General features: G+C 43.6%; 1 protein-coding gene and 1 long non-coding RNA gene across 2 annotated transcripts in view; one reads left to right on the top strand and one right to left on the bottom strand.

The window, feature by feature from the left end:
- Positions 1 to 539: 539 nt before the first annotated feature.
- On the top strand, positions 540 to 4,312 carry LOC136768736 (uncharacterized). The gene is made up of 2 exons (XR_010822021.1): positions 540 to 2,618; positions 3,501 to 4,312. It is a non-coding gene; the product is annotated as an uncharacterized LOC136768736 (long non-coding RNA).
- Positions 4,313 to 4,685: 373 nt separating this feature from the next.
- LOC136767275 (deleted in malignant brain tumors 1 protein) overlaps positions 4,686 to 14,026 on the bottom strand; it is a 40,798-nt gene continuing 31,457 nt past the window's right edge. Inside the window, exons 27-36 of the mRNA XM_066721056.1 lie at positions 11,125 to 11,439; positions 10,421 to 10,732; positions 9,768 to 10,082; positions 9,360 to 9,665; positions 8,453 to 8,767; positions 7,644 to 7,958; positions 7,178 to 7,339; positions 6,941 to 7,089; positions 4,869 to 4,931; positions 4,686 to 4,769 (exon numbers count right to left, since the gene is read on the bottom strand). Coding sequence (XP_066577153.1) covers positions 4,686 to 4,769; positions 4,869 to 4,931; positions 6,941 to 7,089; positions 7,178 to 7,339; positions 7,644 to 7,958; positions 8,453 to 8,767; positions 9,360 to 9,665; positions 9,768 to 10,082; positions 10,421 to 10,732; positions 11,125 to 11,439 — 2,336 coding nt within the window. The remainder of the gene's footprint in view (positions 4,770 to 4,868; positions 4,932 to 6,940; positions 7,090 to 7,177; positions 7,340 to 7,643; positions 7,959 to 8,452; positions 8,768 to 9,359; positions 9,666 to 9,767; positions 10,083 to 10,420; positions 10,733 to 11,124; positions 11,440 to 14,026) is intronic.

Raw genomic sequence — 14,026 nt, 5'->3', positions numbered from 1 at the left:
TCTTCTTGTGGTTTTACTAGAATGTACGTTCTGTACTAAATTTGTATTGTGTGTCTGCAGAGAGATGCATCTGTTACAAACCGGTAGAATCTGGTCTCATTATGTGCTCTTTGGTTACCTCATGTACGGGTGAGGAATTTGGGGCCTCTTCGTATGTGATCTACTTGAGCATCATTTTCTCAGTGTATTTTCCATGATTGTTTTAAAGCTGTTAACTTAAAGGTAGGATGTATAATCCAGATAGGCTGGCAGTTAGCAGGCTAGCTTTGAGAGCATAGAGCCCGCCCTCGCTTCAGAGGCGTCTCCAAAGCCACGGCCCCGAATATGGCCCCCCAATGGTTTTAATCCGGCCCCTGCAAAGGTGGTGTATTATTAAGTAATTAGCCCCGTGAGAGCTTGCGAATGGGGAAATTGCGTGTGAAAACTACAATTCCCATCAGCCATTGCGAGTGTCATTTTGCGCGAGGTAGGGTTTTAACAGCCAATCACAGGCTGAGTTACTGTCCACGCGCCTGCTCTTTCAGTCATCTGCAATAAATTCAAAATGTCCGGGAAAATAAAAATCGGCAAGAAAGGTACAGTGTTTCAGGAAAGGTGGGAGTGGGAAAATCTGTTTGTAGAGCAGAGTTTAAAACCTGTATGCTTCGTTTGTAAGGAGAGTTTAGACGTAATGAAATAATTCAATATACGGCAGCACTACGAGACTAAACAGAGAAGTACTGGGTGTCTGGAGAGAGAGCAGAGGCTGCACAAAGTGGCTGAATAAAATAAAATAAAAACTACAGCAAACCATGTGTATCAGGTGGCTACAGTTTAAGACTAATAGGGTTTCTCAGTTTGATGCATTGTTCCCTAATTGACTAATTAAGTTATTGCTGTTTGAACTTGCTGTTATTTTAAGCGGGTCAGTGTAGCAGCGCTGGTTTGTGCTGTTGGTAGTAAGCCTGGCTTCATCGCCTAAGTATTGTATTTTATTCTGTTAAATCACATATGTATACTAATCTAAAGTTGTCTATTTATAGGGCCAGACTGGGTGGCGCATTTCGCATCCTGGCTGTGGCTGCCCGAGGTCAATGTTTTATTCTCTTAGTGATGTTAAGCAGCTGCATTTGAGCTCTGAATGTATTCAATTGTTAATAATTGCATGTGTTTTTAATCTAGCGATCATCAGTCGCTGTTTTCACTATTGGGTTGCTTCTATCATTGGTTTTGTTTTTTAGTTTGCACTATTTGGTTCGTGTTTGTATTTGGTTTCACATATGGTTATATTTTACGGTTTTATATTGAGATTAGTTTGTTCTGTTGGTTTGATGAAGATTGCTGCTCACTGCGCAATTACAAAAGGAGAACTTGCATGGTCTTATCAAGACCTGTGGAGATGACGCAGTGTGCAAGTGGTTTTTAATTGATCCAGTGCTGCATCAATGACACACTTAGGCGCAGTTCAGTCTCACGAAAAAGATAGTATAAAAAGTATAATTCTAATAAGGATTTTACATTTAGTGTTGGCATTTTTTTTTCCAATCTGCAGTGGATTATAAATAGGATCGAGCAAATATTTATGCGGCCCTCTAATGAAACTAGAAATGATCATATAGCCCGTGGTAAAATTGAGTTTGACACCCCTGACTTAAATTATTGATTGCTATCAGGATGTGAAGAGACTTTCTACCAGTATAGCAAAAAAACTTTCTGGAAAAGATTGCACACCCTACCTTTAAGGGTCAGACTTGTCTTTTACATAGAATTCACAAGTTGCATGTTGTTACTTTATTACATCTTTTTCAAAATGAAACTAAAAGTATAAAACCTCAAATACAAAATATGCGAATACATTCTTAGAACAGTGACACTGCACAGAGAACATTGTTTTACAAAAGCTTAAAAGCAACAAAGACGGATAATAAAAGCAATACAATTTCAGCAAATCTTAAAAAAACAGTAGATTAAACTGCCTAGAAAATAATATTCCTGTCCAAAACTCCAGTTTTAGTCTTTTCATTCTTCATTAAATTTGTTTAATAATGTTTTAGAGACGATGATTGCTTTTTCTTTTTTTCTTCTTTTTCTTCCTGTCACTCATAATCTGATTTGCGTCTTCTTATTGGTTCCTGGTTGCTGAAAAGATGAAACATGACTTGAAATGTAATTTTATTGATGTTTCTCGGAGCACCTGGCAGATGAGAGAAGGTGGGGGGTTAGAGGCACAATGTGACCCTTGAGATGTGGGAGGAGTGAGAGACCTGGAGCGGCAAGAGAGAGGAGAGGGGCCGAGAACCAGAGGGGAGAGGTTTTGAAAAGCTCTTCAGGCCTTGGATGGACTTCCTCAGTTTCAGTCCTGCGGGTTTTATTTCCCTGCAGTGACAGTGACAGTGAAGTGCAGTTTAAAGCAGTGGTGCTGACAGGAAAAGCCTGTGTCCTGTGTGAGCTGCTGTGTGAACACTGGGCTCTTACTGTAACACACGGGCTCAGAAGGACTCTGAGACGCTGAAGAGGATTCGTGCTGTTTCATTACTCGTGGATTTACAAACCAAAGGACCAAGGGAGTGTTTCTGTTCCTGATGATAAAGCGCCCGTTATGGACATCGCCTGCCGAGCTCCTCTCTGCCATCGGATGAGTGAGTAACACACCGACTGTGTGAAAGCCTGGGTTTGTGTTGTTTCTTATTTCCCTTATATGCAAAGAGATAGATACAGTATATCCCTGACTGTAAGCAGCGGACCCTGCGGCTGTCACATGTCTCTCAGTATCGCACTGACCTGCATGTTTGACTCAGTGCCGTATTGCTCAGAGTGGGGCTCCATATTTGATTAGTCACTTCATATATGGGGTTTGTAGCGGATTTCACCCCTCAGTGCTGCACCTGGGATCTCGCAGTTTAACAGTCAGTGGCTAATTTCACAGTGTTAACTGCACTAGTTTGTGGCTGGTTTAGGACAAGTGGCCAGAGTGGGGTTACATAGGAATCTTATAGTAAATTATTCAAATTGTAAAATTATAGATTATAATAATACTCACAGTAATGGAAGATTGCAAATACTATCATAACAGATGCTAGTATGAAAATTCCTTAACATCTTTTAATAAACTTTTAACCTTTAAAACACATGCATGTACAGCACCATTACAGTCTGATACAGCGGCTCTACTTTATATTTTAACAAAACCCAGTAGGATATGAGGATAATTAAAACATGAATACCAATTAAAAATTTCTATAGAAACCCTGCACTGTTTTGTTCGGTCAGCTGTCAAAGGGGACAAAGGGGTCAAAGGGGACAAAGGGGACGGGGGGCTTGTGGTTTTGGTCAGTTAAGCTTCTCAGCCTCTCTCACTTCAGGCTCTTCCACCTCTTCATATCCATGGTAGTCCAAGTCTGGAGAGGAATTTCCTGGGGGCTCTTTCTTTATTTCTGATGGGGAAACACACACAGTCAAAGGTTGTCCCTGTAAACTGTCCTCATGTTGACACAGTGATCAGATTGTGCTGCTCTTTACAGAGGTGCCAACTGCAGCAGTGCGATCTGCAGATTGCGAGAGCCAGCGGAGAGCCTACCTGGTACTGAGGCGTCTTCCTCCTCTTTCACATCGTCATAGTCATCCTCACTGGCAGGCAGACTGGCTGCAGAGAAGAGAACCAGTCAGCCCAGAGATACTGAATTAACATGTACTGGGTAATATATATATATATATATATATATAATACACAAACACAGGTTCAGATATATTTTACAGTTCAGGACTCTCATCTGTGATAGAGATACAGCTGAAAGAGATACCCAGAAGACACTGGGCACTAGGGGTGTGTATCTTTCCCTCTCTGATGATACACTGTCACCGATACGATACAGGAAAGATACGGTTAGAAAAATTAACGATTCAATTCAGCTTTGAGTCAATTTGATGTGATTCAATACGATTCGATTTGATACGATGCAATTCGGTTCTATTCAAAGTGGATGGATTTAGAAATGCATTTAAAATTATTAAATTCACATTATCCAACTAAGGGATAGAAATGTACAAACTGACTATTTCTCATGCAATTATTATGGCAGGCAATTTAACACATAGCAAAGTACAAGTCTACAAATTTACATTTTGAAGTTCTCAGGAAAAGACTGAATACCTGTAGGACTAGAAGATTTCAACCCTGAATATTTAGTGTGGAATTGATGTTGTGATCAACATTTTGGCTGAATGAATCTGAATGAATTTTCATTGTTTCTTCTCAGATTGGTATTAATATGTTCGTATGTTTGTGATTATTATTGTATTGAACATGTTTTAAATAAAACTGCAGTGTATTAAACTCTCCATTTGTTTCAATTCAGAGTACATTACATTTAGTAAAGGTAAGTGTGTGTGTGTGTGTGTTGTAGGGATTTATTTTGATTTTTGTGGGGTGAATAGCAGACTCTGTCAAAAAAAAAAGTTGAAATCCAAGTTACATACGATTTAAGATTCAAAAGTATCATTATAGGAGAAGCCAACAACTTGTGAGTAAAAAAATACAGCTATTGCAAATTGGATCATAATGTGTATCTGTTTGTTGACCAGTTTGTGACGAGCGGATCGTTATTTGACCCATTCACTAATAAATATGTACCGGATTGGGGGATTTGAATCGGTGCAGTCGTATCTCAAACAGCTGGACCGGTGTATGTATTAGAATCGGTGAATCGTTACACCCCTACTGGGCAGCCCAGGGACCAGGCCTGAGAAATGCTGGTCTGTGCACATATAGACAGTAAGGGCTTTCCTGTGTACTGCGTCACAGTGAGGAGCAGTGGGAGGGGGTGTAAGGAAGCTGCTCAGTGAGTTAACAGCACAGGGTCCCCGTCTCTCCACAGCCCAGCTGGCCTCACCTGCAGCCGCACTTCCTTCAGCTCCAACGTCATCATAGGACAGCTCTTCAGACAGGAGGCTCCCTGCAGCACAGAGATCACACAGCAACGCTCACAGCACTGACAGACACACTGATCTGGGTCTTAACTGCCCTGGGTATCACAGCTTCACTTCACCCTACTTCAGTTCACCACCAGAGGTCCTTCTCACCTGAATACTAAACCCTGTCTCTCACATTCCCCAGCACCAGGATCAATCATCCAGTTAATATTCCTCACAACCCATGTGCACTTGTTCCATCCTCCTCCTCTTCCCATTGGTCCAACACTCACAACCCTGATACCTGCCTCCCACTACACAGTATATATTCCCTTCTGTTCATTGCACATTGCTGAGTGTGTTGCCTATTGTTGTAATTGGTGACTGTTGCCTTCTCAGTCCTGACTACCTCTCGTGGATCTCCCTATCTAGCCTGTTTGCCCAATTGACTGACCCCTGGACTGTCCTTGTTTTTTGCCTTTTGGATTTCCCCTTGTTTATTTGTTGGCCTTCCTTCCATTTGATTAGTGAGCCTGCAATTGGATCCACCATCCTTGTCCCTGAGGTCGTTACACCGGGGGGGTTTCTTCTATTAATGCACTGATGGCACTGTAGTGGTACTGAGTGTTTATACAGTCTACGATCTGCTGATACCAAAATATTTTCAAGAAGTTATGTAATACTTCTTTCAGTGTTTAGTGTTGATATTCAAAACTACGGTGGCTTGTTGAGGACATGGGGGGGAAAAAAACAAACAAAAAAAAAAAGCCCCTTGCGTTAACTCGTGATCAAGACATAACGGGCCGTTATGTCGTGATCACGAGTCAACGTTACCTCTCGCTATCAGAGATAGCGGAAGTGTTGTCATTTTCATGAGACAATGCTGAGACTGGGGCAGTGCTGTGCCAACACGTTCGGGTTTATTTTCAACAAGGCTATTGCAGACACATTGTTTTATGCCTTTCAATAATTGAAGTGATCCTGAAACTGTAGCGAACTTCTTGGTTGATGTATAGGCTACCCACTGGACTGAAATTTGCGTAATGCATTTTAGCTTCTGTAAAGTTTGCTTATTCTGTCTGTATCTCACTTCTTTTCTAAGTGTATTCTGATTTCCTTCCATTTCCACCCAGTGCAAAGACATGCGGTTCAGGATAATTGTCACTGAAAAATGCCCGTTGTGAGGGTGTGTCCGCGGTGCCAGTAGGGGTTTGGCCGAGTGGGACACCGCGCACTGCTCTTAGAGCAAACAGAATGCTCTAGCATTTGTTTTAGTTTTCTTGACACAACTCCCAAAAACTATACAAATTACAATTATAATAATCATACTCATGTTCATATTAGCATATTTTACTTATTCGTAAATACACTCATTCTGCATAATGAACACATTACAAATGACGTAACCCCTCAGAACAGCTCTAAACCTCCTTCATAGGAAGGTTATGTGCTGTGGTGTAACGGGTTGAACACTGTGGTGGGGGGGGTGAAGGCACGCAATGAATGTGGTTTGAATCCCAAGTGGGGTGCTTCAAATGCACTGGTCATATGCGTATTTATTGTTATTACTATAATACTTATGCTTTTCCTGTTATTATTATTCTGTACAGTAGCGAGGTTAAGTCTGTTAACCATTGACTATAGTTATGCCTGCTTGAAATTATATATTTTAAGCCTTCATCTGTGTACACTTGCTGAGGTCCGGACCAGAAAATGATATCACTTCCGCTTTCTGATAGCGAGAGGTAACATTAACTCATGATCACGACAAAACAACTCGTTATGTCATGATCACAAGATAACCAGAAGGTTTTTTTTTTTTCTTTTTCATGTCCTCAACGAGCCACCATACAAAACACAACTTCAAATCTTTTTTCTTTTCCTATTCTATACTGGGGCATATTTTCACATTTGCTGTATATCAATATATTTCCCCCATTGAATTACATACTCATTAACAGACAAATTCTATTAAATTTCTAGATTTCTGATATTTTATTTACCTCTTTTAAAAACTACCATTACCATTAAATATCAGAATGTTCTTTATTACTATGCCCTGGAGTGGAGTGAGAATGGGGTCAAAGGGTGGCTCACCTGCCCTGTACTGGCTGTACGTTCCCTGTCTGTGGAGCTTGTGGTCGATCTCCTCATAGAGGCCGTCCTGGAGGGGGTCGAAGGTCGTCTCCAGCTGAGCGAACTCTGATTGGGGGAATGACAGGAGCAGTGACATCACTGTACGGCTCTGCAGGCCTATAACACATCACACAGACTGCAGCCCACAGCTCACCTCTCTTCTGGTCTCTGTAGCGCAGCGTCTGCACAAGAGCCAGGACGGCCGCCACAAACACCAGAGCCCCCAGAGCAGCGCAGACAATCAGAAGATTGAACTGGCCTGGCTGAGTCTGAGGAGGAGGAGAAGGAGGAGGAAGAGGCCTGGGCTTCGGAGGCTCTGGGACAAAGACAGACACAGGGCCGGCTGATGGGATTGAAGTGCTGTGACTGAAACACTGAAGCAAACATACCTGCTACGTGTGAGAAATACAAACTATTGGTCAGTGACTAATGGTCAAGGAATGTATAACCTTAATGTCTCTAGAGATGGTCTCCAAAAGAAGCAAACAAGTACTTTTCAAAGGTTCAGGGAACATGGAATCCAGTCAGAAGGATTGCCCAGGGTCTGGCTGTGTTCACGGTGATCAGAGGAAAGAGAGTGTAAATCTATAGCCGCTCGGCCAGTTTGTCTCTGGACTCACCAGCACAGCGCACTGCTGCCCGTCTCTGGCTCTGGCAGCGGCTCAGCCCTGGCGCCGGGTGCTCACAGTCCCACAGGTGGAGCTCACTGCCCCTACAGTTCACCTCGTCCAGCCACACAGTGCCGTTCCCCTCACCCCACGCTGCCCCCCCAACAGCGCTCTCTGCCTCCCCACAGCCCAGCTGTCTGCACACCACCTGGGCGTCCCTCAGGTCCCAGGAGTCATCGCACACCGACCCCCAAATGCCCCTGAACAGCACCTCCACCTGGCCAGAGCAGTTACTGGAGCCCCTGGAGAGCTGAATACTCTGCATCGCTGGATAGGAGAACATGGATAGGAGATCAAAAGTGAGATTACACACATCAAGGGTCGATACTTAAGCAAGAAACCACATAGTTTGTAACAATTGTTTGAAATTCACACACAGAAGGTGGGAGTTGGAAATCTTGTTACTAATGCTGATGTCGATTCTCAGTTTGGCAGCAGAGTTTACTACAGATGTTTGAAATATCTGAGATCAGTGTCTAATCCAAAGAGCCCTGGTTCTACTACAACTACATAATTGTGGCCTTCAGACAGAGCTGTCTTCACACCACACAGGGACTGCAGCTACACTGTGGGCCAGGAAAGTGAGATCTTAATGCCTGTTGGAGATGGACTGAGACCATGGAATATACAGCATTCTCAGTGTTTGTCCACACAGGGACATGTGATCCAAATTCTTGGTTTTCAAGTACTGGGATACTGAGACATATAAATCACATAGGAGTCCTGTACAGTGAAGCTGCTGAGGGCCGTATCAGACTCACTGGCACAGTTGACTCCGGCGTCCTCCTTGTGCTGGCAGTCGCTCTGTCCCAGCGCCGGGTGCTCACAGTCCCACAGGTGGAGCTCGCTGCCCCTGCAGTTCACCTCGTCCAGCCACACAGTGCTGTTCCCCTCCCCCCACGCCGCCCCCCCCACAGCGCTCTCTGCCTCCCCACAGCCCAGCTGTCTGCACACCACCTGAGCATCCCTCAGGTCCCAGGAGTCATCACACACCGACCCCCAGGTGCCCCAGAACAGCACCTCCACCCGGCCAGAGCAGTTACTGTGGCCCCCGTAGAGCCGCAGCCTGTCTGTCTCTGCAGGGGGAACAGGGGCAATTAAAACAGTTAGAAATTAGCTTTGTCCATCTGTGATCACTAACAAAAAACAAAACACTTCCCTTACTTTTGAAATTGTTGCATTTTGCTTCATGGAAGACTAACATTTGCTAACTATAATGTAAATAAGATCATCTTGGGGGAATAGCCTCCTCAATAGATTAAGACTAAGATCACAAAGATCACTGAGATTGAGACACATCATTAAAGCAATGACCAAGTAATTGAACACAGTATCTTTGTGGGAGGGATGTTACCGGGGCAGTGGTCCTGTCCAGGGTCTTCAGAACATGGCTCTGGGGGGCTGGGGGCTGTTTTATTTATTTTACCTGTTCAGAACAAAGAGGGATTCTTTAAGGCAACACATTTGCTACCAATATGAAGCACTTAAAGTGGAATTAAAACACAACAGAACCTGAGAAACTACCAATTGAAATTATATTATTCAAATAAAGAAATGAACCACTGTAAAAATCACCTTGACAAATTCAATATTATATAAAGTATTTCCATATTATTTAAATACCAGCTCTGCTATTTTGCAACATTCCAAATTACTTGAAATCTGTACCTGCACAAATTATTTCCACTACTTCTCCATTGTCACAGTTATTCTCCCCCCATGGTGAGGAGGGACACTGCCACAGAGATGTGTGGTGCTTTGTACATTTGATGTCATCCAGCCTGTTCAGACCGGAGACTTCCTTAGCGTAGTCATATGAAAAGTAATCTCCACAGTTGAGCTGCTGACATATGAGATTGGCAGTGAAGCTGTTGAAGCTGTTCATGCAGACGCTGCCCCAGGTGCCGTTATAGAAGACCTCCACTCGTCCAGCACATTCAAACTGCTCACTAACCAGCCTGAGCTGCTTGAACTCTGGAGAGAGAGAAAGACAGAGAGAAACAAGAGAGTAGTTCCCCGAGTCCCCTTCAATTTATACAGATTTTTCTTTGCGTTTAGTAAGAGTTGCCCTCGTACCTGAGCACATGATGGCCACGTCCTCTTTGTGGCTGCAGTCGTGCTGCCCCCAGGGTCTGGCGGGACAGTCCCATAGAGACGACTCATTCCCCTCACAGCGCACCTCGTCCAGCCAGATGGGCCCCTCTACCTGGCCGAAGAAGCCCAGCGCTGTGGCGGTGAGCGCCGTCCCGCACTGGAGCTGCCGGCACACCACCTGAGCATCGGCCAGGTCCCAGGAGTCATCGCACACCGTCCCCCAGGAGCCACTGTGATACACCTCCAGCCTCCCGGCACATGGGCCCTCGCCCCCCACCACCCGGAGAGCCCTGTGCTCTGCAGGACAGCAAACATAGCAAACTTTATCAGCCATCTATTGTTCATAGAAAAGCTAGAAAGTATTAGAAGAATTGGGGTCTAGGGAGCTGTCCTCCTACAGGACAACCAGGCAAATGAGAACTATTAATTAATATTTAAAATAGGGCTAATATGCATCAAAACATTTTAAATAATTGAATCTCCTAGATATATTTTTGTGGCAGCTTTTAAAAAGAGACATTAATTTCACTGAAGCCTTAAGCAGCTACTAAGCACTGCATGTACAACACATAGTGAATGTCAAAAAGCTAGGTTTGAATGTTCCTGCTTTTAAAATGACAGACAGACAGACTCACTCTCGCACAGCACTCCCACGTCACTCCCGGAGCCGCAGGTCTCTGTCTGGGGGCGGCTGCAGTTCTGCAGGTGAGTCTCGTTCCCGGAGCAGCGGAGCCCCGTGAGACACACCTCAGAGCGGCCCGGCCCGTAGCGAGAGGAGCTGGTGGTCTGTACGGCGGCGCCACAGTCCAGCTGTCTGCAGAGCACCGAGGCCACAGCGCCGACCCCAGACTGGCCCTGCAGCCGCCCCCATGAGCCGCTGTAGAACACCTCCACCCGGCCCTCACAGCGGCTCTCTCCGCCCAGCAGCCTGACGGACCCCACCGCTCCTGAACAACACAGAGCAAAGGCCAAACCACAAGTGTCAATTCTCACATGATCAAGATCTATTAATCTCTATGAAAAATGGAAACATAACATAATGAAATGACAGTGATAGTGCAATTTTAGTTGTATTAGCTGTCACGAAATATTATGTATCAATATTATTAAATATGTGAAAAAATGAAAGATCTACACCATTTTCACATTCAAAGCATTGACAACCATTTCTTGGCAAATACATACATTTTGATCACTTATCCAAAGCTTGTGCACTTGTCATCTATTGAAATTGATCACAGTGAAGACATTTACATGTTTGTGAATCAAGTTCAGGTATCTACAGTAGATAAAAGAAGCTCCTCGGGCAATGAAATGAAGGGTCGTGCTGAGAACTCACTGGAACAGATCACGCCCAGATCGCTCCTATTGGTGCAGGTGCTGTGAGTCCATGGGGAGATGGGGCACTGTCCCAGCGCGGTCTCAGTGCCCTCACAGTCAAATACATCAGTGAATACAGATCCGTTGCCCTGTCCAAATCTGTCCGGGCCCAGGACTGCCTCAGCATGGCCACACTGCAGCTGCTGGCAGAGAACAGTGGCGTCTCGGAGGTCCCAGTCACGGTCACAGACTGTCCCCCACTGGCCACCGTACTTCATCTCCACTCTGCCTGAGCAGCGGTCAGGACCGTTCACCAGCCTGAAGTCAGTGTAGCCTGAACAGCAGACAGGGGAGTCAGTGGACAGACACAGCAATGACAGTTATTTAAAATAGTCACCAATATTGCAATAGGCTAGTGTGTAAACTTCACTGCATTTGTAACAAGTGGAATCTACCACAAGTTACACTAAAACATGGATTGATAAACATATGCAGTACACACACATACACACTCACACATATATATATTATGCAAATACATATGCTGAAAAATAAAGCCAGCACTAAATAATACATTTTCATCTGATAACTAATAATTTACAGTAAGATAACCATGTTCATAATTCCTGACAGTAAATAATAATAACAAAGAAACAAAGATAATTAATAATTTACTGACCGAAGCAGACGATACTGATGTCATCAGCGTGTGTGCAGTTGTGCTGGTTTCTTTTCTTGACGGGACAGTGGGACAGTTTTTCCTCATTGCCCCAGCACTGAATCTCATCGGCCCATATGGGCCCAGTCCCCTCTCCAAACACGCCCCCCCCCAGCACAGCTCCAGACACTCCACAGCCCAGCTCTCTACAGACCACGTCTGCGTCTCTGGAGTCCACAGACTGAGGACACACTGTTTTATAGGTGCCCCCACGATTCACCTCCAATCGCCCTCTGCAGCCCCCCCCAGAGAGCCGCACTGTGTCTCCTAATGGAGAGAAATGTCACATTACATTTTTTTATACTTTAAAAGGTAGTACATCCATGTATTAACCCATTTTGTCTCAAGGATTTCTTCTTATTATTTTCTTTTTTTACAGTTTAATGTGTTCCACATGTATCTGTATTATCTTCTTCCATTAACATTATTTCAGAGGATAGTTCTGCAATTATCAATATAATTTTTCAAATAGAGTATTTGTGGTCAAGAATATAAGAACTGGTTACATTTGTAAGTGATCTGATTACACTCAATAAATTATTCCCCTGAGAAGCTAATCTATATGATACACGTGAAGTTATTATTAAAGCTAATCAGGAATTTCATTTTGTCCTAGACTTTTGTTTGAGAGCATCATTTCATATTTCTGAATGAGGAAACATCTACACAAGCCTCACTACACAGTTTACATGCATAACCCACACACAAAATAAAAATACAAAATTCAGTGCAATTAGTAGATTAATTGTAAACATTAATAATTGTTTACATTAAAAAATGCATAAGAACATTCTCTTACCAGAACATTGTACTCTAGTGGTTCCTTGAGTGCAATTTGACACCTGCAGATCAGAAGTACAGTGTTGTAGGGTTGGCTCTGTTCCTTTACAGTGAACCCCACTCAGGACAATTGGACTGGAATCAGAAGAATCATAGTAAGAACCCATATATGGTCCACAGTTTAGCTGATCACATACAACTCTCCCATTGTTAACCCTCCAACCATCATTACAAACTCTCCCCCACTGTCCATCCTTAAACACTTCCACTTTTCCATCACACAGGTTAATAAGTTCCACCAGTCTGAGATCTTCACAGTCTAGAAAAGAGAACAGAAGGAAATAGGAATAGACTTATAAAGGGTCAGAAAAAAATTGTACACCAAAATCTGCTTTGTACAGTTCCTGTATTTTCTTCTCCCACTGGCTCATCCACACTGGAGAGTGGAAGAGTCACAATGCTGCTGACTTTTCCAATATTAGGGAAATTCCCAGAGGACAGTAACTGACTCACCAGAGCAGATAATGCCGATATCATCAGCGTGTGTGCAGTTGTGTTGATTTCTCTTCCTGACGGGACAATCAGACAGTTTTCTCTCATTGCCCTGACACTGGATCTCATCGGCCCATATGGGCCCAGTCCCCTCTCCAAAGTGGGCTCCTCTCAGCACAGCCTTTGAATATCCACAGCTCAGGTCTCTGCAGACCACGTCTGCGTCTGTGGAGTCAATAGACTGGGAGCACACTGTTCTCCAGCTCTCGCCATGGCTCACCTCCAACCGCCCCTGACTTTGACTCAGTGTAAGACGCACTTTCCATCCTAATAACAAAAAGAAACTTCAATAGAATTGGTGTGCATTAACATTCAATCTACCTGCCTTCAACACAATGAAAAATTAAAAGCTGTCTATTTTATAATTAAAAATAAGAATCTATTATTCTGATAGTGTTGATTTTTTTGTATCAATGTCAACATTAATTTACTTAAAAAAATAAACAAACCCATTTTATAGATATCAAATAAAAAATATGATCTTTCATAAAGATATTATTACTGCTACTGCTGTTAATAATACTTTTCAAAATAATTAACTCACTTCTACTATAACCTACAATTCCAGCATTAGAATAACTGTAAAGAGCTGTATATGTCATGTAATATTTATAAAAATTCTTACCTGAACAAGCCACTCTGAGGTCAATACCATGAGTGCAGGATGTTGAGACCTGGGGGTCAGATTGACAGTCCAGTAGAGCCGACTCTGTTCCCCGGCACTGAACCCCACTCAACAGGATGGGTCCTGACTTTGCAGGGGAATAGTAAGCTGCTACAAAAGTCCCACAGTTGAGCTCATTGCACACAACTTTACCATTGTTTGGATACCATTTAGTAACACAGACTGTGCCCCACTGTCCGTCCTTAT

Source organism: Amia ocellicauda, chromosome 14 (genome assembly GCF_036373705.1).
Source record: "Amia ocellicauda isolate fAmiCal2 chromosome 14, fAmiCal2.hap1, whole genome shotgun sequence".
Classification (NCBI taxonomy): Eukaryota; Metazoa; Chordata; class Actinopteri; order Amiiformes; family Amiidae; genus Amia; species Amia ocellicauda.
Note: the sequence above shows the minus strand (reverse complement) of the source record. Positions and strands in the feature narration are given on the sequence as shown.